At 26.4% G+C, this 27,347-nt stretch overlaps 1 protein-coding gene across 1 annotated transcript; it reads right to left on the reverse strand.

Moving 5' to 3' along the window:
• Positions 1–18,406: 18,406 nt before the first annotated feature.
• On the reverse strand, positions 18,407–19,912 carry LOC114188650 (pyridoxal 5'-phosphate synthase subunit PDX1). The gene has a single exon (XM_028077224.1). The coding sequence runs from the start codon at positions 19,724–19,726 to the stop codon at positions 18,791–18,793; it is 936 nt and encodes a 311-aa protein (XP_027933025.1). The 5' UTR covers positions 19,727–19,912; the 3' UTR covers positions 18,407–18,790.
• Between the last annotated feature and the right edge of the window lie 7,435 nt (positions 19,913–27,347).

Consider the following 27,347-nt stretch of genomic DNA (forward strand, 5'->3'; position numbering starts at 1 on the left):
TAATTAAATAATAAAATAATTTTACAGATTTAACATTTTATTATTTTATAGAATATAATATACTATATTGCTTATTTTTTTTATTTTTTTTCGTTGTTTTCTATGTTAATTTAAGTTATTTTTACTTTTAATTATATTTTTTTTAATAACTTTAAAATGAGAGAAAAACAATATAACAACTTTAAAATTACTTTATTATTTAATTTTTTTGCTTATTATTTTGTATGGAACAAATAAATTATCAATTACATTATAATTGTGTAACACTTGTGAACATCTTTTATTTTTTTAAATAAAATAAGACTACATTAGTGATTATTAATATCATAATTCATGTAATCTCACGTTTAATTATAAATTTAATATTTATTAATTATTTTTAATTAATGTTCCATACCGATTAACATGATTTTTTTTATTTGGGTCTATATTTTCATGTTTTGTCGACCCTTTAAACCAGAAAAAAAAAAAGACTAAGCAAGAAAAAATTTAAACCAAAACAAACTAATCTATCCTTTGAATAATTTTGTACTCCTGGAGAAAACCGGATAAGATCACGTGAATCAGAATTGCTCTAATTTCAGTTCAATTGGAACTTTAGTTTTGGTACAATCACGACGCCGTATAATTGAGAAAAAACGTTTTGTTTTTCATGGCTGCCCAACCCGTGCTATTATTAAAATGTCTCCTCTAGATTTTTATTTAATTTTTCATCTACATGTTTTACTTTTGCAAAAACTAAAATAACATCATAAATTAGTTTCTTGTAATAATAAAAATGATATAAATATAATATATAACAATCTTTAAGGTGTGTTATTTTGGATCAAATTACTATTCAAAAACAATTGCAAGGACCAGTTTGCAAGATTTTTTGTGTTCTTTTATATTGAATGGAAGACTATGCAAAAAGCGAAATTGCGAGATTAAGGATGTTATCGGATTTCACTAAGTGATTTGAGATTAATTTTAGTGATTTTACTGAAAATAACCTCACTTTATTTTACTGAAATAACATCCCACCAGCACTGATATTTTATTTGGAACCGGATATGTGTGGTTCAACAACTAAATAGAACCGGTTTTGGGATTCTTGGATCTGATTCCAAGTGCATGCTTCCTGTTTTTAACCGGATCCATTTTGCTTGGAACCTGATCCGTTTTGCTTGAAACCTATTCCAATGTTCTTCAAATTTTGAAAATAGATTGCTTGTGTTTAAATTCTGAAAATAGCTTATTTGTGTTATTTGTATGACAGGAAATGATAACTTTATTATTTATACGATAACAAATATTTGTGTTATTATTTGAATTATTTGAGTTGATTTTATTAATTTTGTGATAACAAATCTTTATTTTTGTTGACCTTTAATACTAAAAATAAAAATATTTAATTTTTTATATCGAATATATATTTTATTTATTTTAATTAATAATTATTTTTAAACATTTTATTCATCATAAAATGAAATTTCTAAAATAAATGCAACTTATCTAAATAAAATTTTATATTATTTTTAAAATTAAAGACAATTTGATAATTATATTTTTTCATTTATTAATTTTTAATTTTAATTAGTCATATCAATCGAATCTTTCGTAAATTTTCATAAATTTTATCAAAAAATTTACTTCACCATTATTTCCAAATCACTTAAAATAAATATGAACATTGATATTTTGATACTATATTTCTTTTTACTATCATTTGACATTATCTTTTACAATTATTCACCTTTTTTTAAAATATAAAAATTAATTTTTGTTAAAATTATTTTATTCTTATAAAAATTATTAAATAATCGTCAAATATTATAAAAAACTTTTTTCAAACAAATAATATAAATTTTTTCCTCAAATTCAGCCAAATAGATATCGTAATTGATGCATTAACTCGTAAAAGTGTTACATAGTGACAAAATATTACGTCAACATAGCCTAATTGGGTTTTACTTGAAATTATTGTTATTTAAATGTAAGAGGACTATAAGAGTCTTGGAACTTTTTTATTGTTTATTTCTTATGTGGAGGAATTGCAATGCTAAAGAGAAGTAAGCATTGGAAGGACTAATAGATACGGCCGTAGTTAATGGGTTAGTTAGTGTAGAACCTTCCCCTTTGCGTCCGTAATTAAATTGCATGGTCTATAAATAATTATTTTGTATTTTTTTATTTATAATTATTTCGTAAACGTAAAAGTTTGACTCTATGAAAATGATGGGTCAGAATTATGATATATTCGTATAGCGTGGTAACTAAAGAATTTGTAAACGAAATGCTGAATTCATTTAATATGTGCACATGATGTGGGCTAAGTGATATATCCAACTCTAAATGTAGCTGTTGTTAAAGGAATACGTCAAATTTGATGGCCCAACTTCATGCAACGCACGTGCCAATGACAATTCTTCTTTCCGTAACGGATAAAAGATAGATTTGCTGTGTAAAAGATAGAATGTGAATCATGCAGTGTGGAACAACTTTTACAAAAGCAACTTTTCTAAAACAAATTTTATGTCTATAATAACTCCTATATCTCTTTTATATATATGCAATACTTCTAATTATATATAATGTTTGGTCTGAACATGTCACTCCAAGATTTCAACAAATTTTTGGGTTCAGACTCCGATTAAAGAAGAAAATATAACTAACTTTTACAATAATTTTTATATTTTCTTTCCATTGTTTTCATAGCATTACTTATCTTTTTTCCCTCTTTTTGTTCTTATTCTACTTCTTCTTCTTTTTTTTTGTATAAAAAATGTTGTGTAAATAACATTAATCTTTACAATTCTGGCAAAACTTAATGTTCAAACCAATAGCTTTTTCATGATAGTCTTAATTACCATCTAGGACCTACCCTTCAGTAGTTTCAGTGTCAACCCTCCCCTGGTTTTATTTGTTATTTTTCTGTATAACTCTACCTTTGAATTAAAATTAATACTCTTGAATTTTAATTTATACCACCATACATAACATTTGTTAATGGTAAATAAATATTATATTCTTTTAAGAAAATTGTAAATATATAAAGAATTTTACTACTCTTGTTTGTTTTCAATTACAATGCACATATTTCTGAACTTTCAATTTATAATCGTAGAAGAAAATTTCAAATCCCACTGAACTTCTTTTCTATTCTTCAATTTACAAGTGTAATTAATGTCACAGGTAAACCAATTATCTCATAATAAATGTCAAGTAGATTGGATTACAATATCACGTTTGACCTTTTACCCCCTCAACTAAAAAGCTTTGCATTCTTCTAACTAATGGTTATAGTATTTAATTTAGTGATAAGCTTAACAATTGTTATCAAAGTTAAGAAATTCGATTTTTGGTGGACAATTCTTAAAAGGAAGGTAATATTCTTAATTCACATTTGAACCACATTATAAAAATTTTAAATTTACATCATATTATCCTACTTTTTAAGAAATTGAATAAAAATATTTTAAGTTGAGTTAATGAAATATAATACCAGAGAAAATATAAGTTAACATGGAGTAGAGTGTTATAATGAACTCTTTTATACATGTTTAATTTGTAAGGGTAGAAACTAAATTTTGTGATTTTTTTTTTTTAGCAAATAATGAGTTAAAATGATAAAAATATCAAATATATTCATTGTTAATTCTTTATTTTAATTCTTTATTTTATTATAATTAAATTTACATATTAATAAAAATAACAACATAATCAATTATATTTAAAGCATAAATATTGGGTGTGTGTGTGTGTGTGTGTGTGTATATATATATATATATATATATATATATATATATATATATATATATATATATATATATATATATATATATATATATATATATATATGAATATCAAATATATTCATTGTTAATTCTTTATTTTAATTCTTTATTTTATTATAATTAAATTTACATATTAATAAAAATAACAACATAATCAATTATATTTAAAGCATAAATATTGGGTGTGTGTGTGTGTGTATATATATATATATATATATATATATATATATATATATATATATATATATATATATTATATATATATATATATATATATATATATATGAATGAATGAAATTATTTTAAAATTTTTAATGTTTTATTAATATATAAAATATAATGTCGAAAATATTATTAATTATATATTTATGTTTGTGAAAAATTTGAACGTTAATACTTTTTATTTTTTTTATAATTACGTTTTCGTTTTTGATTTACTTATTTATTGCTTTTATACATTTTCATTTTGAGACACGTTTCAGAGTTAATTGAGGCGGATGAAAGTGAAAATCAAATTTTACGTTATTGGGCATGTGCGTGTGGAATTTAATGTTATGGCGCCAAATTTGGTTTGTCTTTGTTGTCTGCTGCGGATTATGTTTTCTTTAATTTTATACCAATTTTGCTGCAACCCCCCAAGTGGAGCTTATATGTGTTTATTCTCAAGCAGAGTTTATTAGGTTTTGGGTTTCATTGAAGTAAAATTACCAGACAAGTCATCTGGTTGAGAATTATATGTGAAATTAACCCTAAAACAAAACACATGATTGCGTCAAAAGCATCAAATGAAGAAGCCGAAGGTGATGATAGGGGTAGTTGCAAATTCATTTCTTCAATTCGCCATGTCGTTTACAGGTCGACAAATCACTGTTGTTGAAGTGGACTTTTGCAGCAGAGAGAAAAAACTGATCGTGTTAGTTATTTATAACCATATATATATATATATATATATATATATATATATATATATATATATATATATATATATATATATATATATAAACCTTGAAAAATAAGTTAATAATTCAGCTTATTCATCATTTATTTCTTTGTATGCTATGTAAAATTGGTGAGACAAAAGTTAACTTGATTATCGAAAAACAATATCATGTGAGATTTCAACAAAAGTTGACACTATTATAATTGACCATAACAAGAAGGGTATATCTTAATCACAAAATATGAAAAATAGAGAAACAAACCAAAAAAAAAGAGTAATGTAGTTCATGAGAAAACATTTGCGTATACACACCAATAGTCCAAGAGTAGTTCTTTATCGAGTACGATTCGATTTTCTTCTTCCTTTTTTTTTTAATTATATTCTTAAAAATTGAGCCACAACCATGTGAAAAAACTGTTGTAAGATTGAATCTCTTAATAATATAAAAACAGAATAGTAGTGCATTTGTAAGGTGAATGCTGTATAATTTTCAACACAATGAGAAGAAAGAGAGGGTGAAGTGTTTAAAGCAACAGATATGAGTTGAATGCGGATGCAAAGTTTTTCTAAGTTCCTCCATTTCAACGCCAGGCTCAATTAGATGTCTACAAAGCATTTATTCTTACATTGACTTAACTTCATTCTGGACACTTCCTATATTCTGCATATATAATTGCCAGGCTCATTGGACTACCTTATTTATAATTTAAGGATATATCTTATTGGTTAATACATGTTTGGATTAGTTTATTTCAAACAGATTATTCTTTTTTTTTTAAATGTTACAAAACACTACATATTTACTGTCTTAGTTGAAAAAAAAAGTGATATTTATGGTGAGTTGTTGCTTTCATTGGGCGTAGTTAATTGGTGTCATAAATAGTTGACTGAGTATGAGAGTTTGGAATGATGGAGAGAAGACTAAGTAAGTAGAAGAAGAAGTGAGGAATTAGGTATCAGATTTTTTTATACGCTTTATTACTTGATTGGCGCCTAAATACCCTTGGGATCTTACCACTCATTCTTTTGCCTCAAATTACATAAAACATTAAACTCCTTAAATATGTCAACAATTTCATTAAAGTTAAACTTACTTTAGTCATCTACATCTCTCGGGAAATTACTTTTGAAAATCCTGACCTATATGTAATTTTATATTTCTAGTCAATTAAATACTCTTTTATAATTGAGGAAAATTTTCTGTTAATCAGTTTAGTTTATCCAATATTATCAACTTCTCAATTTATTTAGACTGTTACTATTTAACTATATTAAATGGTGATATTTATATAGATAAAGAAATTTTCATATATATATATATATATATATATATATATATATATATATATATATATATATATATATATATATATATATGGATTCGTTATGATAGATGCTTTTAAAGTGAAAAAAAAAATCGTCTTTATCCATCATTTGTTATTTTAGTGCAGTACCAACTTCATTGCTTTTTCTACCACCTTCTTTCTTTATCTTGCTTTCAAGATCTTCTTTGGAAAAAAAATTTCTTCGTTACAACAACACTATTATTTTTAAGTTTGTCTATATATAAACTAAAGAATATATAGGAATCACGTAATTTGTCTATATATTTATACATTTTTTTTAAAAAAAGAAACTGTTTTCTTTTCCAATATGGAAGAATTTGTTCAAGTCATTGATAAATATTTGAATTTGATGCTAGGATAATAGGATTGGAGTATAATTTGGATTAATTTAAGTTTAACGGTAATCAGGAGTGATAATGTGACCGATCCGATCCGTTTAGATTCATCCCACACTTGATTCCCAAAATGCGGGTTGAAAAGTCTAGTCCGATCGCATAGGTTCTGATCCTCGAGCTCGCTGGTTGGCCTGTCTTTTTATTTTTTTTTTAATTTCTTATGTTAAAACTTTCAGTGTTTAATGAATTTGAAAACTTTAACAAGTTTACAAAAATTAAGCAAATATTTTGGGGAGTTTAATGATAAATTAAAAATTCAACATTTTTATTATATTCATATTTGTATTTTGACCTGTACACTGAATTCTTCAAATTTCAGCACATTCAGAAATACATAACACTTATCTTTTTCACTCATATAAAAATTTGAAATGTTCATGTAGAAGTCCAAAAGAAAAATAACAAACACAAAAATGTAAGTTTCTTTTTTTTTTTTTGTAGACAGTTCGCTCCATCCTACCTTTAACCCACACGGGTTGCGGATTATGCAAACCAATATACTTCTCAGTCCGTTCTGTATTTTTCCAGCGGACCGATTTATTAAACCGAACACTTATTGTCATGCTAAAAGATAACGAGAATGAAATTAAATTTATACAGCGAGATGCATAATATTTAGACTCTGAGAATAATATAATAAATACTTCTTCAAACATTCACTCAGGAGATTATATTAAAGATGAACACTGATATTATTAATAAAGGCAGGTGATACTTCATTTAGTAGTAGGATTAAAAAATAGTAATGAAAAAAAAGTAAATACTAAAATAATTTTCTAAATAAAAACATCCCTTAAAGATAGAACTGGAAAACTAAAATGTATCATCTAAACTCAAACTAAATATGCTGATCTAAATAAATAACTGAGTTGGGTGTGTTATAAACTCGGACGCTTGCCTTTTGATTAAATCCTATAGTTATTTATACATGGCTATTGTGTGTATTTGTTTTTCTTTTATGATTGAAGTAATTATTAGTTAGTTATTACCTCGGATTCTTGTTGGGAGTAAAGTTCATGCATTACTTATTGGAAAATGATACTTTGATTTTTCAAATAACGATGACCTTTAATGTCAAACAATAAAGACTTTTTGATGCTTTGAATTATCAACCAGAAAATAGCCAAATTAGCGCATTAACGCAGTGAGTTAATTGTAATCACAGGATCACACATGTTTGAAGAAAACTTAAATTTAAAGATGTAGAGATAAAAAAAAGGTTATTTATAATTTAGTTATTATAATTTATAAAATTAAATTTCACAAATTAATTTTTTCATCAATACTATTTTTTAAATGACCATCTTCCCCGTCAACTTCGTATATATTATTATTGTATTTCTCGTCTAAAAGTTTTTTTATTTAAATGAAATTAATTATTTTAAATCACATATTACCAGACTTTTTCAAACAAAATCTGAAGCTGATTTTACTACATTATACATATAATTATGAAGGAAACAATTTAATTTTGAAGTTATTCAAACGAACCCTAATAGTAATTGTTATGAAAAATTTATTTTTTACTATATGAAGTTTGAATCTTATCCGTGTTAAAAATTACGAGTTATGTGTCCTAAATAATCTTCGTTAAGAAGAAAAAAAAGAGTCCCAAATAAGTATCGTGTTCATTTTTAATTAATTTTTTTTTGTATTCTTACCCTTGTGACTATTAACTATACTTAGCATAAACTAAAAATGAATTAATAAGGATCAGGTTAATTTTGCAATGTATCACTCTCTTTCATTCACTTCTTACTCTTTCCATTTTAAAATAATTAGTGTTTTAACTTTTTCAAAAAAATTCAAATTGATTTGTGTCCACACTTTTATTCATAATTTATTCCCAAATTAATTATTCTTCATTTCAATAAAAAAAAATATGATTATTTTAATAAATTTATTTTAAAAAGTAACATATTTATTTTTATTAATTGTATTAACATAAATGGAAAACTATTCAATACACCAAAACATCATTTTGTCGGAGACAAAAATTTGCCTTCTCCTCTCCAAATTTAATCCCTTAAAAATATCCAATGGTGTTGTAAAATTTCAAAAGAAGTGTTAATTGTTTTAACATTAATTTATCTTAATATTAATTACCTTATCTATCTCAATAATACTAATATATTTATCAAGGTAGTTAAATTATTTTAAAAAGTAATATATCCATGATTTTTATTTATGATGTGTGAACATTGTCTGATTCTGTCCACACTATAAATATGCTGCAAGTCTTTGTTTGGTTGTGTAAACAGTGAAGATGGAAATAAAATAGGAAGTTTTGTAGGATAGAAACAGAGGAAAAATCATTTTAAAAAAATAATGACACTAACTGTATTGTTTTCTCACATATTTCTATTTATTATTTTATCTTTTTTGACTAAACAAATACTTCCTATTCTCGCTTCTTTGTTATGCATTTTTATTAGTTTATTCAATATTATTGAAAATTCAAAACCAAACTCAATTTCTCTTGTTCTATAGTAGTTCGTGACTTTGTTTAACATTTTATTTTAACTTTACACTAATTTGTTATATTCAAGATATAGTTGATTTTAAAATCTTTTGGTGTAATATAAATTAAGATATACCAATTACAAACTGAAACGTATACTCATATGTTCTATTAAATATTTTTTAACATTATCTTTCCTCTAGATTCTTTTCACATTATCACTTTGACATTTTCGAATATTTTAGAAAAGACCAAAATATTTTTACACACAATCTTTCATCCATTATATTATCATTAACTAAAAATAAAAGAAAATCATATATTACAAATAGACACAATTTTTTCTAGAAAAAATTCATCGAAAAATTGTATTTACTAATCAAATATTGATGACCATAAATTCATTAGTAAATCATGTTTATCGATGAATAGAAATTCACTAATAAAGTGATTGTCAGTAAACTTTGTCGATGAATGCATATCTGTCAATAAATGTATATTAGTAAATATCTATTAATATCATCCGTCAATAAAATGTGTAATTGAGTCTATTTCTTCATCTCATTTTTTCTTTATTTCTTCATCTTTTTTCTTCTCGACTACGTTAGGCTATTGTGCCACCATCACCTACTTCAGGTAATTTTCACCTTTTGAGGATTCATCATCATCCTATTTGTATTTCTCTTCCTTTTCCTCCACCTCCTTCTCCTTCACCTCTTTCTTTAATTCTGCAACCACTAACACTAGTGTCCTCCACATGTGTGTGACCATCAATCATCAATGCCACTAACGCGTCACTAATGAGCCTCGCGTCACCACGAACCACCACTTCCTCCTCTCTTCTTCTTCTCACCCATCTCCCATTAATATATATATATATATATATATATATATATATATATATATATATATATATATATATATAACTCCATCAATTTGAGGGAAAAATTTGGAGTCCAAAATGTCAACGGATTTACAAACAGAATGAGATTGTCGGTAATTGTGATAAGGTATCAACGATGTATGCATCACTAATAAGAGTTGTAATTTACTGATGAATAATTTCGACAATTTTTATCGTTGATAATTATGATGATAAATTATCCACATAAATATTTGTTAGTAATAATAATTGTAATTTACTAACGTATCTTTCCATCCAACGTTATAGATGAATTTCATACAAACAAAAGTATTTTTAATAAATTAAAATGTGAAATCCGTCGAAAAACTCTTCACTAAATTTAAGTTTACCTATAAATATTGTCATTAATAGTATTTCGTCCATAATTAACAAAATTCCTCTATTGATTTATGATTTCTTTTCATTTACGAATGTAAAAATTTAATTGAAGTAATCATATTATTCTTAAGAACAAGTTGTCAAATGATTTATACTTTATAAAAACATCATTTCTCTTTTGAAAATGTTTCAAAATCATTTAGTGGATAAATACGGATAAAAGATTCATCCCCAGGAACAAAATAGATATCCAAGAAACCATTCGATAAAACATGTAATTATTGTAATAAATATTATTATGATGAAATATTTATAGAGAAATGCAAAGAATTTCTTAAGCTGCCGCGTTTGTTAGAGAAACTGCAATTAGAGCTTTACAGAAAGCTTCTTACAAAAGCTATTCACACGTTACTTACACAAGTCAAATCCCAATTTATAAACTAGTATTTTTTTCTAAATTAGTTATATATCATAGACACTTTTAGATATTTCTATACTTTTGCTTAGTTAAAATTTCTCCTTTAATGTTGGTAAGAAAAGTTGGAAGTGATTGGACTTGCATGTTGCTGGACATAATGTCTTTTTCCTTTTGCAATTCCGTTCACATTTATATTTTAAACATAGTGATTGCGTGAGTCATTGATGATGTAATGCTTATTAGCATGATGTCTCTTAATGTACTTGTTTTATGCAAGTTAATATATCTCAATATGTTTTTCTTTATAAATTTAAATAGATGAGGTTCACTCACATTGTCACACTTAAAAAGAAATAATAGATATCAGTAAACATTATTAGTAGTATGTTGAAATAAGTTAATGTTTTTACAATGAAAAAATTATAAATAAGCTAGTATAAACATGTTATTAAATTATTGTGATTTATTATTAGACTGAATTAGTAATTAGGCTTATATTATATTTTTAAATTTGGTCTATCTATAAGTATTTAATTTGTTTGGTTCTGTATTTGATTTTGATTTAATTTAGTTTATTTTTGTTAATTAGAGTCGATACGACTCATTCTAATAAATTGATGTTAATGTTATTTTGAAAGTGACACTAAAAATTTTAATAAGTAGTTTAGTTTAAATATTTTTTCTGACTCAATTGAATCTTTATATTTTTTATATGAAAACAATGTAATCCCTTTTTTGTAAGTATTGTCCTTTATGAATCTTTGGAATGAATCCAAAAGTCACATTTAGATTCATGTGTCCATCATTGACAATGTACTAGACAAAAATGAAAATTTTTAATCTATGATATTAAATTTAAAGGAGTCGCATTTGGATCTTAAGAAGGTGATTTTGGTGGGATAATGTCATCCACTAAAGAGTTGGAGAGGGAGAAGAGGAGTTTGACTTAGAGGTGATCACCCCCTAATGATAGAGCTAATTTCACGAAATGAGCACATTATATTTATTTAATTTTTTTATCAGCCAAAAATAATATATATATATATATATATATATATATATATATATATATATAGAATGAGTCAATTTAGTTTATTCTTCCTGTTTCTATTTAAATAATATACAAACTCAATTAAACAAAGGAAAAATGTAATGATCAAATTAATAATTAAACTTTTCATTAGACTCACACATAATCACTTCTCAAACAATATTAACACTAGTTTAATGAAAGAAATTATATTCACTCTCATTAATAAAAATTGGACTCATCTGAGTTAAAAATAAATATGGACACAGAAATGAATTAAAGGCATAAATACAATAATAAAATTACTAATTGGGCCTTATTATTAAAAACATGAAAAAAATATTAGAAAAACACCAAAGTAATTATTTAATTAGAATAAAAATTAGAAAATGAAGTTATATATTTTATTAATATCATAAACGTGACTTATGTATAAATTGTGTCTTAAAAAGGTAAATTATTTTAAGGATAATGATATTATGATTCTCATTTTTTATTCTCATCTTTTACTTCCTGTCAGGATTTAGCATGGATCATCAATTATGTATCATTATCTTTTTTAGTGAAAGAATTAATGCCTCATACTAAACCATATCAGAAAATAAAGAATAAAAGTCAAAAAATGAGAGTCATAATATAATTTTTCTTATTTCAAATAGGAAGTACATCGATAGAAAAGTAATTACTTTTATAGTTAAAAAACTTATATAGCTAACGTACATGTTTAATTTCCTTTTGATAAAGTTAGGATAAATAGAAAAGTCTACAATAGGATTGGCTCGTTCTCAATATACTCACAAATATAGAAAACAAAGGAAATGGGTATAATATATTATGATTGAGGTTCGTAAATCATTTTGCAAACTTTGCCAATTGTAAAAGCATACAAACTTGTTTACTTAATCAAGAGCCTGGAATTTTTTTACAGGAATAGCCTGGGAATGTTATAGTCACACAGATAATGAGCTAGATAGACCCTTTTTTTAACATTTGTTTGTATAGAAGTTAACAAAACTTTCTAGCCAATTATAAAATAAAAACAATGCCATTTTAAAATAGACACCATTTGACGAGTTGGTTGCAAAACAAGTATTTCATACAAAATGATTAAAACATATAGGCCAAACTATAGACAACTTATAAAGTAAACTATTTTGTTTCTCAACGGTGCTGTAGATCTTTGTAACTATAGAAAATTATGTAGTGTAAAAATAGTAATGTTTCTACACATACAAACAAAACACAATTTTGGTTTCCTTGGTTTCTTTAAGCAATAATAAATTTTTCTTCAATCAATAAATATATATATTTATTAATTTTATTTTAGTACAAGAAACTCATATATTACCGATTAGTACTATCCGTCAAAATAATAACAAAAAGTCGTAAGTGTTAAAAGTTTGTCGATAAAATAATTGTCGGTAAATTTTATTGACAAATGAAAAAATTTGTCGATGATTATCAACGATTAGAATTCATCAACAAATGCTCGTCGGTAAATATTCATCAAATAATTACTAGCATATTTTAGTCGTTGGTAACATTCGTCGATATAATACGTAGTTGATTCTCTTCTTCCCTCTCATTTTCTTCTTATTTTTCCTTTATTTCTTCATCTTCTTCCTCCTCTCTTCCTCAGCACCTTCACGACACCATTGTCATCTCTAGGACATCCTCCTCCTCATCTTTCTCCTCCTATTTGTCTTTCTCTTTCCTCTTCCTCCATCATCTCCTCCTCTAACTCGAACATTATTATTGTGTTTTCACGTCGGCACGTAGCCACTATCCTGTCGTTACTATATCACTAGAGCATCACCATTGAACCATCTCCTCCACCCTGCTCTTTTTTTTTTTCTTCTCACTTATCTCCCTTTGATATAAAAAAACTTTATGAAATTGGACAAGGAATTTGTAGGCCAAATTTTTGACGAATTTATTGACAGAATAAAATTATCGACAAATTAAATTGTGAAATCTATCAAAAAAATTTGTCAAAAATTCTTATCATTTAAATTAATTTTAAAATTTTTTGTTTTTAAATATTATGTTTTTAGTAATGTTATTATCACAAGCTTTTTTTGTTGTTATATTCGAAATAGTTACATGCGTGTGGTTTTGTAAAACTTGAGGATGCACATTAGTGTATTATAAACAACTTTTAAATTTAAAGTACTCTATAAATGCATGCTATAAAATGTAGTTGTAAGGGGGAATTCTTCGCATTGATAATAATAAATAATAATAATAGCAATAACTAAAGTACACTTGTTTTGACTGATGAAACAATTAGGAGACAGGAAAACAGAGTTCAAAATTGTAGACGCCGTTGACTCACAAAGCGTCCTTTTATTGGGTACGATAGGTTAGTTGATTGGGGTTATTTTGTTACATAATCATTATGTCCAAACTTTCATCACAATTTTGTTTCATTAATCAACCTGGATTGAACAATCTTAGTTCCCAAAATAAATATTTGTTTATTCAAATAATGCTTTACTTGAAAACAAATAATTCCCTTATTACAGTATTTTTAATAAGCTTCTCAATTCTTACAAGAAATAAGTATTCAATTATTCATTCTTTACAAATTTAAATTTATGTGTGAATCATGCTTTGGGTGAAAGCGTGCATTACAATAAACTTTTCAACTTAAGTGGTTTGTTTATTAAAAAAAAATATTGACATCTTTAATCACTTTCATATATATTGTTATGTGTTAAAGAGCAACCAGTTTAGCTTTTACTTATTATATGAACTTAATGGACCAAACTTAATTTTATTTACTAACCGCTTATTTTCTTTCAACTAGATTATTATAATGTTTGGATTTTAGGTCTTGCCATAGATTCGAATATCATATTAGATATTTTACTTTGCCATAATGTCTAAAGTGTGTGAGAATAGTTTGGTGAACTTTTCAATGTGAGTGATCTATTTTTCAAAAAAAATGTTATGATACCTTGACTTTTAGATCTCTCTCTGATTTATAATTTTATCTGTTTTCTTCAATGTTGGACTTGTTTCTCGAAAAAATATATATTTAATTTTCATTCAGACATTGTTTCTAGATGATAATCTACACAAATATGATCCTAAGACCGTGGTAAACTATAATTCCTTTAAATAATTTTTTTTTACTCGTGCATGTTTTTAAATCAACAATTTATTATAGCATGGATCAAGAGCATCATGTGCAACTTTTGTATGTATTTTTTTGGTTATTAATTTCTATATGGTTTCATTTGGTTAAACAATAGAGAAATTCTCAAATAGATACAAAACTTATAGGACCACATTGTCACTATGCAGGTGTTTTTGAGAGTCATGTCATATTCAAATCCAACTGTATCAAACATGCAGTTAGTTATTGGGCCTTGACCCAGTGGTCCTGCCTGTTATGGGCTTCAAGTCATGCCCAAGAATCATAAACAAAGTAATTCTGCCTCACTAGGACTAAAATGTCACAAGCAGATGTGCCTAACCCATATTAGTTATTTAAAATTGAGATAAGTTTCTTTTTGTTTTTTTTTTTTTTAAATTTGATTCAACCATCTGTTCATACATTTCTTATGTGTTGTTAAGATTAATGCTTTGTAAAGTAAATGCTTTGTAATTATTAATCATTTTAACTGTATTTAAGAAAATATTTTGAAATCATAGAGATTGAAAAGTTATTTTTAAGTTTAGAATATCAAAATTATTTTAAATTTAAGAAACTAGAAATATCTATTAATTTTTGTTTTATTTCAAGCCCCGCCTTATCACACACATGCACATTAATAAAAAAAAAAAATAGTATTAATGACAATCTTGATGCTTAAAATGATTTAGAGCTAGTTAAAAAATTATTTGGATGATATTTTAATAAGTATATGAAAAGGTTTGTCTGTGTATATAAAATAATTTTAACTTATGCAGCAAAAAAAATGGTTTTTCTTTTCTTTTTATAAGAAGTTCTTATATAAAATTGATCCAAACATATATAAAATCTGAAATGATGATTAATTAGCATGCTTTCAAGAATAAAATAAATACAAAAATAATAAAGTAAAGTAAGATAATTATTCAATGGACACCCACCATTTAAATTTTGAGGCAAACATGAATAATTACTCAGTTCATAGAGAGATCCATGAAGTATTAGAAGAGACATATTATGGGGTAATGACTAGTACCCGCTATTGAATTTATGATATAACAGTTTATCAATTGGTTGGAGGTTCGGTGAACTGAGAAGATAATAAATGACAGAAGAAGAGCACTGTTGAAGAATTTATGGTGTAGTAGTTTATCACTGCAAGACTTGCTCAGAACATAATAAATGATAGAAGAAGATGTATCGGTATAGTTTATATTTTTAGTATGCAATATATTATGTAATCTTTTGAATTATAAACCCAAACTATTGTAATATAAAATGTATTAAAACAAATTTGGATGAATTTAATTATTATTAACATAACAATACTTTTTGTGATCCAACAGTTCACAAGAAAAGTTATATATGCATACCAGTTTGCCAAACCATACATTTGTTTCCATACAACAAATATGAATATTGGCAATACGTTCAACAAAAAATCTTCCCATTTTCCGTAAGTTTTGACCCCTTTCTCTAAATAAATTTGTACTTAACTTATCTGACACACTTAAAGTACACAATAATTATTGTTTTAAAGAGATTATAAACATACAGAAGGAAAAAAATATCAGTCACTGTATGAAATTTTTACAAAAATAATTTATGTTTCTTCCATATATGATTTTCCTTCATTAATATACAAAAGTCTTCAAATTGTCAAAATATTAAGAGCCTCATATAAAGTACACTAAATCACTAAATCATCTCACAACAATGTCAATCAAGTATGATAAATTAGTTAATATAATACATAAACTTAAACTTGAAGGTAATAATGAAGTTGTCTTGCATATCAAATGCTCCTAAAAGAAAGAGACAATGTCTTATATTCCTCAAAAAATCTATACAAAGTTCTTATTTCTTTATTCAATTCATTTTAAGACTTTGTGATGTATTACACAATTATAAGTCCGAAGTCTCATACATGTTATAAACAAGATAACACAATTTCGTTATTTGTACGAAAAGATCCTTTCAAACTAAGAAAATATCCTTTCAAACTAAGACATCTGTATGATACAAGTAAACACTATTTTACTTGAAGATGATCAGACACATTCACATTTTTTTTTTATTAACCTAAATTTTAAAATTATCAAAATATTAAAAGTTTCACAGAATTACAATAAATTAGTTTATATGATACTTAAGTTTATGTATTTTCTCATTCAAGAATTTACTTTTCTAGTTAAACTTTCCTCTTTGAATCATCTCATATTGTTGTCAATCGAGTATAATAAAGGTGATTATGAATTTCCAACACATTACTTAGAGATAGTGATAATGCACTTAGACTTAGAGATAGTGATAAAGTTGTCATGCACGTCAATGTTCTTAGAAAAAAGAGACAACATCTTACCTTTTTAAGTTCTTATTTTTAGATTAATTTTAAAAATAGTAACATTTTAACTAAATTTTTCCTGCAGTAAGTAGCAAAAGATGTAAAAAAAACTGTGTAGTGTGGATTTAGACCTATGCAACACACTTATAATTTCGATGTCTCATGGATATTATAAACAAGGATAACACAATTCCCATGAGAAATATACTTAAGACCTTTGAAACAAGTAAAATAGTATTTCACTTCGAACGAGCAGAACTCAGAAATTTATATAAGACTTATATATTGGAATAATACTTATTGATGTATTCGTTACATAATTACAATTCCGATATAATGACTATTATAAAATAAGATAATACATCTCCACTACCTCGACCATATTACAATTTAAGATATCTCATGCCTTTATCTGTCAAATATAAATTTGGTTTCCACTTAATGTTATGAATATAAATTTGGTTTTCCCTTAAATGTTATGAACTATGATGTTAGGGAGATTCAGGATTGTCTGTCGTCAGTAAGGTGAATTCAGAATCTGTTTAAAATCAGACAGCAAGGTTGGTAAGCATTTCTCTTGATATATATAACTGTTTGATATGTGCAAGAAAAGAATATGTAAAGAGAAATGCACATGTTCTTTTTTTTTTTTCAGTTGGGAATCCCATTTTTTGTTGCCTTCAGACTGATATCATAGCAAACTGCTATGTTCAAGCCACTGCAAGAACAGATACTGATATATTCTTCGACAGACATCTCCATCACATATGTATTTCTATCTCTACTTTCTCCCTGAGTCAATCCACTTTTAGCTGTGTTTTTCTCATGAAAACTATTTCGATACAGCCCCCGCAGTTTACAAGTTCCCTTTCTAAGGCTTGTTAACAACCTTTGCTAGAAGAGTTACATGTTATCAATGGAAAGAAATGCGATATAATATAAAAGAGTAATCTTGTTATATATTTCTATCTTTGACAACCTAAGTAAGCTTAGAGGATGCTATCCATACTCGATTAAACCACGCAGACAAAAAAGAAAAAAAATAGTACCAACTCAATCTTTAGAACAGAAGTTGTCTAGTGCGGGTAAACATCAAAATTAATTCGCAAGAATCATCATCACCTAACCATATCATAAAAGTAAAAATCCAAGAGAAAAATATCCTCAATGGACATTAGAGGCCACTGAAGGAGAAACTCTAATCTAACTACAAATGAGTGAATTGACACAAAATATGGATGTTCAGCAAACTAAAATGGCATACCCAGAACACCAAACTACACTTTCCAGCATCCAATTTTGGCTTCAGCAGATAAAAAAAAACTGTATGATTTCAAATCATACTGTTCAACTTAGTAAAATAGAGAAGAAACTGAACAACTGACTATCAATCCAATAAAAAAACTAACCCCAGAAATAAAAAATAGGATTGAATATCAAAACAAGAATTATTCGATCCTAGTATACCATGAAAAAACTAACTGGACAATATAGTACCACAAAGCTGAATATTGTATCAGCACATTACAAGGCAGACACAAATAGCTATCTAATTTTTTTTTTGTTCTGACACAGTCCAGAACAACAAAAACATAACATTATTCTTACCAAAAGAAAATAAGAAACAACTAAAACCACTAGTAAAACCTTAATCCAGATTGAATCTGAGAACCAAGACCCGAGAAGAAAGAAGAATCATCATTCTGAGCGATTGGCGAACCTCTCAACATTACTATCGCTCAAATTGATTCCAACCATGGCTTCACCCAAGCCGCAACTGACCTCAGCTAAAACCTCAGGGTCGCTGTAATGAGTGACAGCCTGAACAATGGCTCTAGCACGTTTGGCTGGGTCACCGCTCTTGAAGACGCCGGAGCCAACAAAGACACCATCGCAGCCAAGCTGCATCATGAGGGCGGCATCGGCGGGAGTGGCGACGCCACCTGCGGCGAAGTGGACGACGGGAAGGCGGCCTAGCTGCTTGGTCTGCATAACAAGGTCGTAGGGCGCCGCGATGTTCTTGGCGAAGGTGAAAACTTCGTCGTCGTCCATGTTGCGGAGAACCCTAATGTCGCTCATGACTGAGCGGACGTGACGCACGGCCTCGATGATGTTGCCGGTGCCTGCCTCGCCCTTGGTGCGGATCATGGCGGCGCCCTCGCGGATGCGGCGGAGGGCTTCACCGAGGTTGCGGCAGCCGCAGACAAAGGGGATGCGGAAGTTGTGTTTGTTGATGTGGTTTGCGTCATCGGCAAGGGTGAGAACCTCGCTCTCGTCCACGTAGTCGATGCCGATGGCCTCCAGGATCTGGGCCTCCACGAAGTGCCCGATGCGGGCCTTTGCCATCACGGGGATGGTGACGGCCCGCTTGATTTCCTTGATGAGCTGTGGGTCGCTCATGCGGGCCACACCACCCTGGGCCCGGATGTCCGCGGGTACTCGCTCGAGGGCCATAACCGCGCAGGCCCCGGCCTCTTCGGCGATGCGGGCCTGGTCGGCGTTGACGACGTCCATGATAACACCGCCCCGGAGCATCTGAGCGAGACCGACTTTGACGGAGAAGGGGGACTTCTTGGTTTCCGTGATGGCGCCGTTGCCATAGACGGTAACCACACCGGATCCTTCTCCTTCCATTGAGTGAGATAGAGGTGTGGACTGTGTGAGAAGGAAGAGAAAGAGTTAGGAAAGATTGTTGTTGTGCGGTGGGCAAAGAGAGATTGCAAATGAGATGTTTATGTAGTCCTCACATCTCTCTCCTTTTGGGGCCTTTCCCTGCCTTCATCCCTCCCAATCAAATGCAGCCACGCATTCATCCACTATCTCCTCCACATTTCATAATTATCTTCCCTTCTTCCTCACTCTCTTTTTCATTTCCTATATTTATACCTTTTTCATTTTTTTTCTTTTCTCATTTCTTCTTTTACTACCATCTTTTATTATCTCTTTAATTATTTTATATATTTTCTTATTATAATATTTAAATAAAAAATACATCAACTTTTAAACTATTATTGTCACTATTGTCTTAAGAAATATCTCTTAAAATTCCAGTCAATATTTATTTCTATCTACATTTTATTATTCTTTTGATTTTTTCGCCATTAGTCTATTTCAGTACACAAATTATGTTAATTATTATTTTTATTTCAAACAGATACATTAACCACTTGTATTTAGTTTTATATAATTTTATAGTTTATTATTCTGCTGTCACAAAAATATTTTGTATTTGTTATATATTTGTCTGAACTCTTTTTTTTTTCTTTTTTTGAGGTCGCCTATTTCTGAAGTGAGACATATCTACAGATTTTTATTAAACTTGTATTCTAACTTGTGTAAAAAAGCATTTATTATATAATTAAAAATTTATTATAAATATAAATAATTCTGGAATATAAGTTTAATGTAATTAAATTAGTCATTACATTTTTACCGTGGTAAGGACGAAAATAATTATTACTAAGTGTTTTATTACATTTGATGTGTAAATAGAAATAAGTTTTTCATTTTTTTTCATTTCTATTATCAGTAATATTTACTATATTAAATGCAAATAAATTAATATTTACTATATTATAAAACTGAATTAATATTTAGTACTTACTGCATTAAATAGAAATAAATTAAAACATTCTAAAATTGAAAATGAGATTATTTAATTAGTCTATCCTCCTTGTACAACTGGGAGAATGTTTTATTAACACTTTATTTCTTAAACTTACTTCCTCTGTTATTGTTTATTTGAAATTACATTTTCTTTAAAGTGAATTACATATACTGTGAAATTGTGAAATTAGTTCAAATAAAGTTATTCATATCTTTTTTTGTAAGTGTCTCTGTGTTAGTGTTTGTTTGACTGGTTTAGTTTTGTTTCCCGTTTTATCATGTAATATATGTGTTTTGATTCTCGTTATACTATTATTATTTAGAGGCAATTTGTGTCATATATGTGCACCGACTTAAAGAAAAGGTAGGACTTTCTAAATGCTTTGAGAACCTTGGTTTTTTAGTACCTTCGAGAAGGACATTCTTGTACATACCTCTAACCATAAAAAGTGCATTATAAGATTAATATTAGTTATTTATTTTTATGTACGATCTCATTTTTTTTTATCTCTTTTTCTTTCTTCAAACCATTCACTGTGTTCGAGTGTTATATAGATGTTCACAGTCACCTAAATTAACTTTTATTTTTTTCTAGTTTATAGTATTGTAACAAAATATATATATATATATATATATATATATATATATATATAACATGAATTAGATGAAATTAGATTTTTTTTTAAATTTTACTATTAACTAAAGGTTTAGTTTATACCGTGTGTATTATGTATACAACCTTTTATGTCATTTGAGTAATTTGATTTCTGGGAACTTTACAGATAAATTTAGAAGTATATATTATGAAATACAAGAGTAATTCTGGAAACCTTACATTTGTTACGACATTATGAAACAAAAATTATGACTAATCCAATTTTATCAATTTTTAATCTCATCATGATAAGGTTAATTTGTTTATGGTCTAGTAAAAAATAGTCTCTTATTTAAGATTCCTTCATAAAAAAAATCTTTTCTATCTTCTATATGAGTTAGTAATTCTAGTAGAAGTAAAAATGACTTCACAAAGTTTGACAAAAAGTATCTTCAACTAATGTGTAACATTATATCCTGATATTACACTTCTTAAAAGCATAGTTCTCATACAATAAATAAAATTCATCGTCCAAATTCCATCCTATTTCACTTATTTTCATACTCTTAGAAACATCATTGTTTCATATAATACAATTTTTCTAATTAGTTATTCACAATTCAAACTTCAATTCACCGATAGAAAATGACAAACCAGCTCCATGAGTTTTCTCTGGAAAGACACTCACTCAACAACTTCAATTTAACAATTTTTAACAGATTTATTTTCTCACAAAATATCATGACTAGACCAACAAAAATTCACTTAAAGCATATTTGAATTACATGCATAACTATACATTCCTCGTGCAAACCAGGAAGTAAAATACCTCAAAAAGAATAAAAAAGGAACTTGCTCTATTCTTCACTTTGATAAGATAAATGTGCAAAGTGAACGGTCCTATAATTCTTTATCATTAAAAAGATGAAGATTGTGGTCACAAATCTAGAAAGAAGGTAAATAGAAAACTTTAAAAAAAAGTCTAGAGAGATAATAATTTTTATAAAATAAATTTTAATTAATAAAAAATCTAGAAAGATGGTGTTTAATTAAATTGAGAAGGATTTTGGATAAAAATTTTAATATATTAATTATGAAAGTATGTAAAAAATTCAATAATTAATCGATGATTCTGATTAAACATATTTTTAATATATAATCATGTTTTATTACGTCTATAATGTTAAAACACATTTAATTATGGATTTCTTTTTTCTCAAAAGGTATGTTATTTTTTAGAAATATAATTTATTTTTAACAAAAAAGTAATTTAATGTGTTTTAACTTAGTACTATATTACTCCAACCCGTGGTAGTATGCACGTGAACTTGTGAACTTATTCTAACCTTACCAATCAATAAACTTCTTTTCCAACCTTACCAATCAGTAAAATTCATCTTGAATAGTGATCTATTCTCGTGACTGATTATTATGAATGTTATTATTACTTCTTTTGAAAGCTAAACTTTACTCACAAACTAATCCTGAAGGATATTTTAATAAAAAAATATTGAGAGTTGCAGATGAAATTTTGTTTGTCACTTGATTAATAAAACCACCAGATTAAATAGAGGATAAAAGGTTGTTTCATTGTAAAAAAAAAAATAGTTTGTTCATAGGATATGGAGGATGAATTAAGTATATAAGCACTGTGAAAGCTGAGCTTTATGTAACCAAAATTGACAAGGAAAATGTTTCTAGTATATGCAAAACATTTTTAGGACTATTTGTTTTCATTACAAAATATGTAAAAACACTTATAAGTTTTAAAGGTATTTTTTTTATTAAAGAATTTTCTACTTGACGGACTTATATTATAAATGTGAAATACTATTTATATAATTATCTGTATCAAAGTTTCTTGTTATAATGTGATTTAATTTAAAACACTTATACGTTTTAAAAGTATTCTTTATTTGACTGACTTATATCATAAATGTGAAATACTATTTATATAAATATCTGTGTCAAAGTTTCTTGTTATAATGTGATTAATTTAATTTTCTGAAATAAATATTTGCATTAAATATTTATTCATATGGTGTAATTGTGAAAACATGAGTGTAATTGTAAAAATGGGAATGTCACGTATATCTTGTAGAGTGAATTTTACTTTTATAATTTTTCAGTAGTATAACTTTAACAAAAAATACATTGATAGGTCATTTTATTCCTCCATATTTTAGTTAATATTTTTATTTAATTTTTTTATTTTATGTGAAATTTTATATTGTGCAGCAGTATATATCTTGAATGCTTTGCCTTGTGTTATTTAAATGTCAACATATAATTTTGTATGATTTGATAACTTTTTTAAAATATTGAGTTAAGTGAAAAGATAATAGAAATTCAAGATTTTGTATGATTTTAAGAAATATAATTATATAATAATTTATCACAATAAAGTTGTGTTATAAAAGAAGTGATAAATTTGTATAAATATATATCCACACAGAAGTGTAGATGATAAACTTAATGTACTATGTCTATATTTCATTAATTATTATTTGAAATAGTGTAATAAGTACACAGATTTCATCACAAATTCATATAACATCACTTGTTACTTGGTACAAAATAAATAAAAGAGTTATGATCTTCTTCTAGCAACATTCTATTATTATTCACTTAAAGCCAAAGCATATAACATTTTCTTTCACTCTTTCACATGAGCCTTATTTGAAACAATTTGTAGCCAGAAGCTGTATAAAATTTTGATAATAGACACCGTTTAACTCGTGTCATATTATAGGCCAAAAAAATCTAAAGGTGACTGATTTTTCAATTATCATCTTACAAGTGAGACAAAAAGTACAATACATGGATGTTCTAAGAACACGCTTACATATGTAGTTGCATTTTTAATAAATTAAAAAAAAAACTGAATATATAGCACATTGTTTTCCGAAAGAATAAATAATTAGTATACATTTTATTTTATTTTATTATGTTAAAATATCAGATATTTATAGTAAATATTAAATAAAATATGAATTTTTCAATAGTTATCTTCCTTCTCAAAAGTGTCTTACTCCAATGAATTAGTTGCTAGAGTGTAATATCGTAAATGAAAAACTGCTTAACCAAACGTGACTGAGTTGATGAAATAAAAAAGTAAAATTTGTTTTGTTTTAAAAAAGACGTGTTTTAGAGATGAGATAAAGGCATGATGGGAGCCGTTGGTTTCCAATCTTGAGTTTGGCTCTTGAACAAAGAGAAGAAGAAATTGTATTTTGAATTCAACGTGTCCACTGGTATATTCATTTGTTCCTCAATTACAACTATTACTACGTCACACAACACAACAACGTTAAATAATTGATTGTTTTTATTGTTGTTTTGTTCATCATGTGGTCTGGCGTCGCAGTGACTTATAACCAATTACAATCTCTGGTCTCTTTCATTGCTTTTTTTACTTTGACTCTTTGGACCAGTTAGTTTTTTTTTTTTAATTAATGAAAAGTATTCCACTGATGTGATTCTCCACTTCAGGTTTAACAATGTAATGGTGGGCTATTTTTTTCTCTTTGAAGGTTTAGGAATGACATAAAAATAATTTATTTATCATTGATTACACTAATGAGAACTAGCTGGGAATGCAGGCCCAGAAACATTATGTGTAACTTAACATGGACCCAGATCATAAAACATCCAAGCAAAACATTTTAGACATATTCATCATTTTTTTTTTCATTACACAATACCATATATCAAAAACCTACGACTCAGTGTAGATTTGTCAAACGAAACATGTATTATTAATTAATTAAGACATTTTGAACCTACATAAATAGTAGGCCGAAATGTACTAAAAGAAATATTATTTAATAAAGTAATAGTAAAGTAATAAAAAATATATATACATCACTCGACTTAATTTCTTATGATACAGTAATATTTATCAATGTTTAATTTATAAAATAATAATATTTTTATGATAAAAATAATTTATATTTTTTATATTAACAATTTTAATGTATGAATTTAATTTGTATTTAAACAATAATAATTTTATTTATCATTGATAGAATAATCAGATTTCTCTTATTCTATCATGGCGTCCAACATTCCCTCTTGCATGTTCAGTGGTGTTTATATGTTTTCTCCTTTGTTTCTCCCTTATATATTTCTTATTCTTGTTCCTGTAAACACACATCAATAATATTTTCCCTTCCTCTTTGTGCTCCATACGTTTGCTTTCTTCTTCTCCCTTCTCTTTATCACACATATATTTGCGTTTTGCTGTTTGATGGCATATTGCAGAAATCTCAATAATTATACTTTTAAAAATTTACACTTTTCAATATGGATACATCATTTATCATTATATCCTATTATTATTGATAAGTTTGGAGTAAACTAAGATATTCATATTAAGATTTAATTCATAATGATTTTGTGTGAATTTTTGAAATAAGTGCTTAAATATTAAAATAAAGAAAATATATATATGATTATTATAAGAAATATAAATGGTAATAGATTAAGATTATCAGAAACTGTGGTCTATAAGTGACAAGCTATCAAAAAACTTGTTTTAAACCGGAGTTTCATAAACTACAAATTTATAACCATCAACTACATCTTAAAATAACCGTCATCTATTACATTTGTGTCCATTAATTATTATATTTTTGTCATAACCAATGTGATAATTATATCAATGACTTTTCATATATATATATATATATATATATATATATATATATATATATATATATATATATATATATAATTCATGTCCTTCAAATAATTATATGCATTAATTAACCATTAATATAAAAATTTATATTTTTGTTTAATTTAAAACATAAAAGAGAAGAAGAAAATACCACTTTATTAACAAGAAAATTAAACAATAATAAGATTAATAAAACACTTTAACTAAAATGAGTGAAAATACACTTTTATATTCATAATTAAAAATAATTTTTTCATCATAACAGTTATTGAAATAAAGAATAATTAAAAAAATAATTTGTACAATATTATTTTTATTAAACAAATAATTTTTATATTATAAATAGTTAATTAAATTTAAAAAAGTACGGTTAGAAGTCCTTTATCTATAATAATCTATAAAGATGATTTTTTTTTGTGTCTACATTTAAAAATATCAATTTTACCCTTTAAAATATAATGATTTATAAAATTTTTGAAAATTGATCGTTATTTTTATAAACTTTTTATAACACCATCTATTTCTATTTTTTTTTTTCTATTTATCAACAATTATTCTCTTAACTTTTCTGATATATTTCACATTTTTTAATAAATATAATTTATTTATATATTAACTTAATAACATTACATTATTATCATTTACTGATATAATATCACACAAATTTAAAAAATTTATTTTTTTACACCAGTTATGGTATAAAGTTATTAATGTTAAATGAAACGGAAACAATGTCTAACTTTCTTATTATAATCAATCCAACTCAAGAAATTTATCTTAATCAATACTAAATAAAAAATTATATTTTTTGTTCTCATTAATAATATTCACTGTATAATTCTATCAAATCAACGTTCCCCGTGTAAATATACTAACATTTTCAACTTTTACGTGTATCATAATTAAAGTAACGGTTAATTATGTTTTTTTTCTTATGAATTTTGAAGTTACTTTATTTCAAAAGTTTTAACCAATTTAGTCCTTCCTACTTTGAAATATGTGAATTTAATTATTTTAATTAAATTTTGTTAAGTTAATTTGACGTTTTAAGTGCGTTTCATAATAATATTTAACTTAACATTAAAGCAAAAATGTGTCAAATAATATAAACAAATCAAATACAATCATCAAATGTTTTTCATAATAGTATTTGACTTAACATTAAAGCAAAAATGTGTCAAATAATATAAATAACTCAAATATAATCATAAAATGTGTACCAAAAATCAAATAAACTTAACAAAAATTTGATTAAAAGGATTGAATCCACGTATTTCAAAAGATAAAAGACTAAATTGATCCAAAGTTTTGAAATAGATTACTTTTAAAATTCACTGAAACTTAAGAGACATAAAAACATATCTAACCCTAAG

Source organism: Vigna unguiculata, chromosome 6, assembly GCF_004118075.2.
Source record: "Vigna unguiculata cultivar IT97K-499-35 chromosome 6, ASM411807v1, whole genome shotgun sequence".
Classification (NCBI taxonomy): domain Eukaryota; kingdom Viridiplantae; phylum Streptophyta; class Magnoliopsida; order Fabales; family Fabaceae; genus Vigna; species Vigna unguiculata.

Bases quoted from the DNA above. Each gene is read 5' to 3' on its own strand.
- LOC114188650 (XM_028077224.1), bottom strand. From the start codon at position 19,726: ATGGAAGGAGAAGGATCCGGTGTGGTTACCGTCTATGGCAACGGCGCC.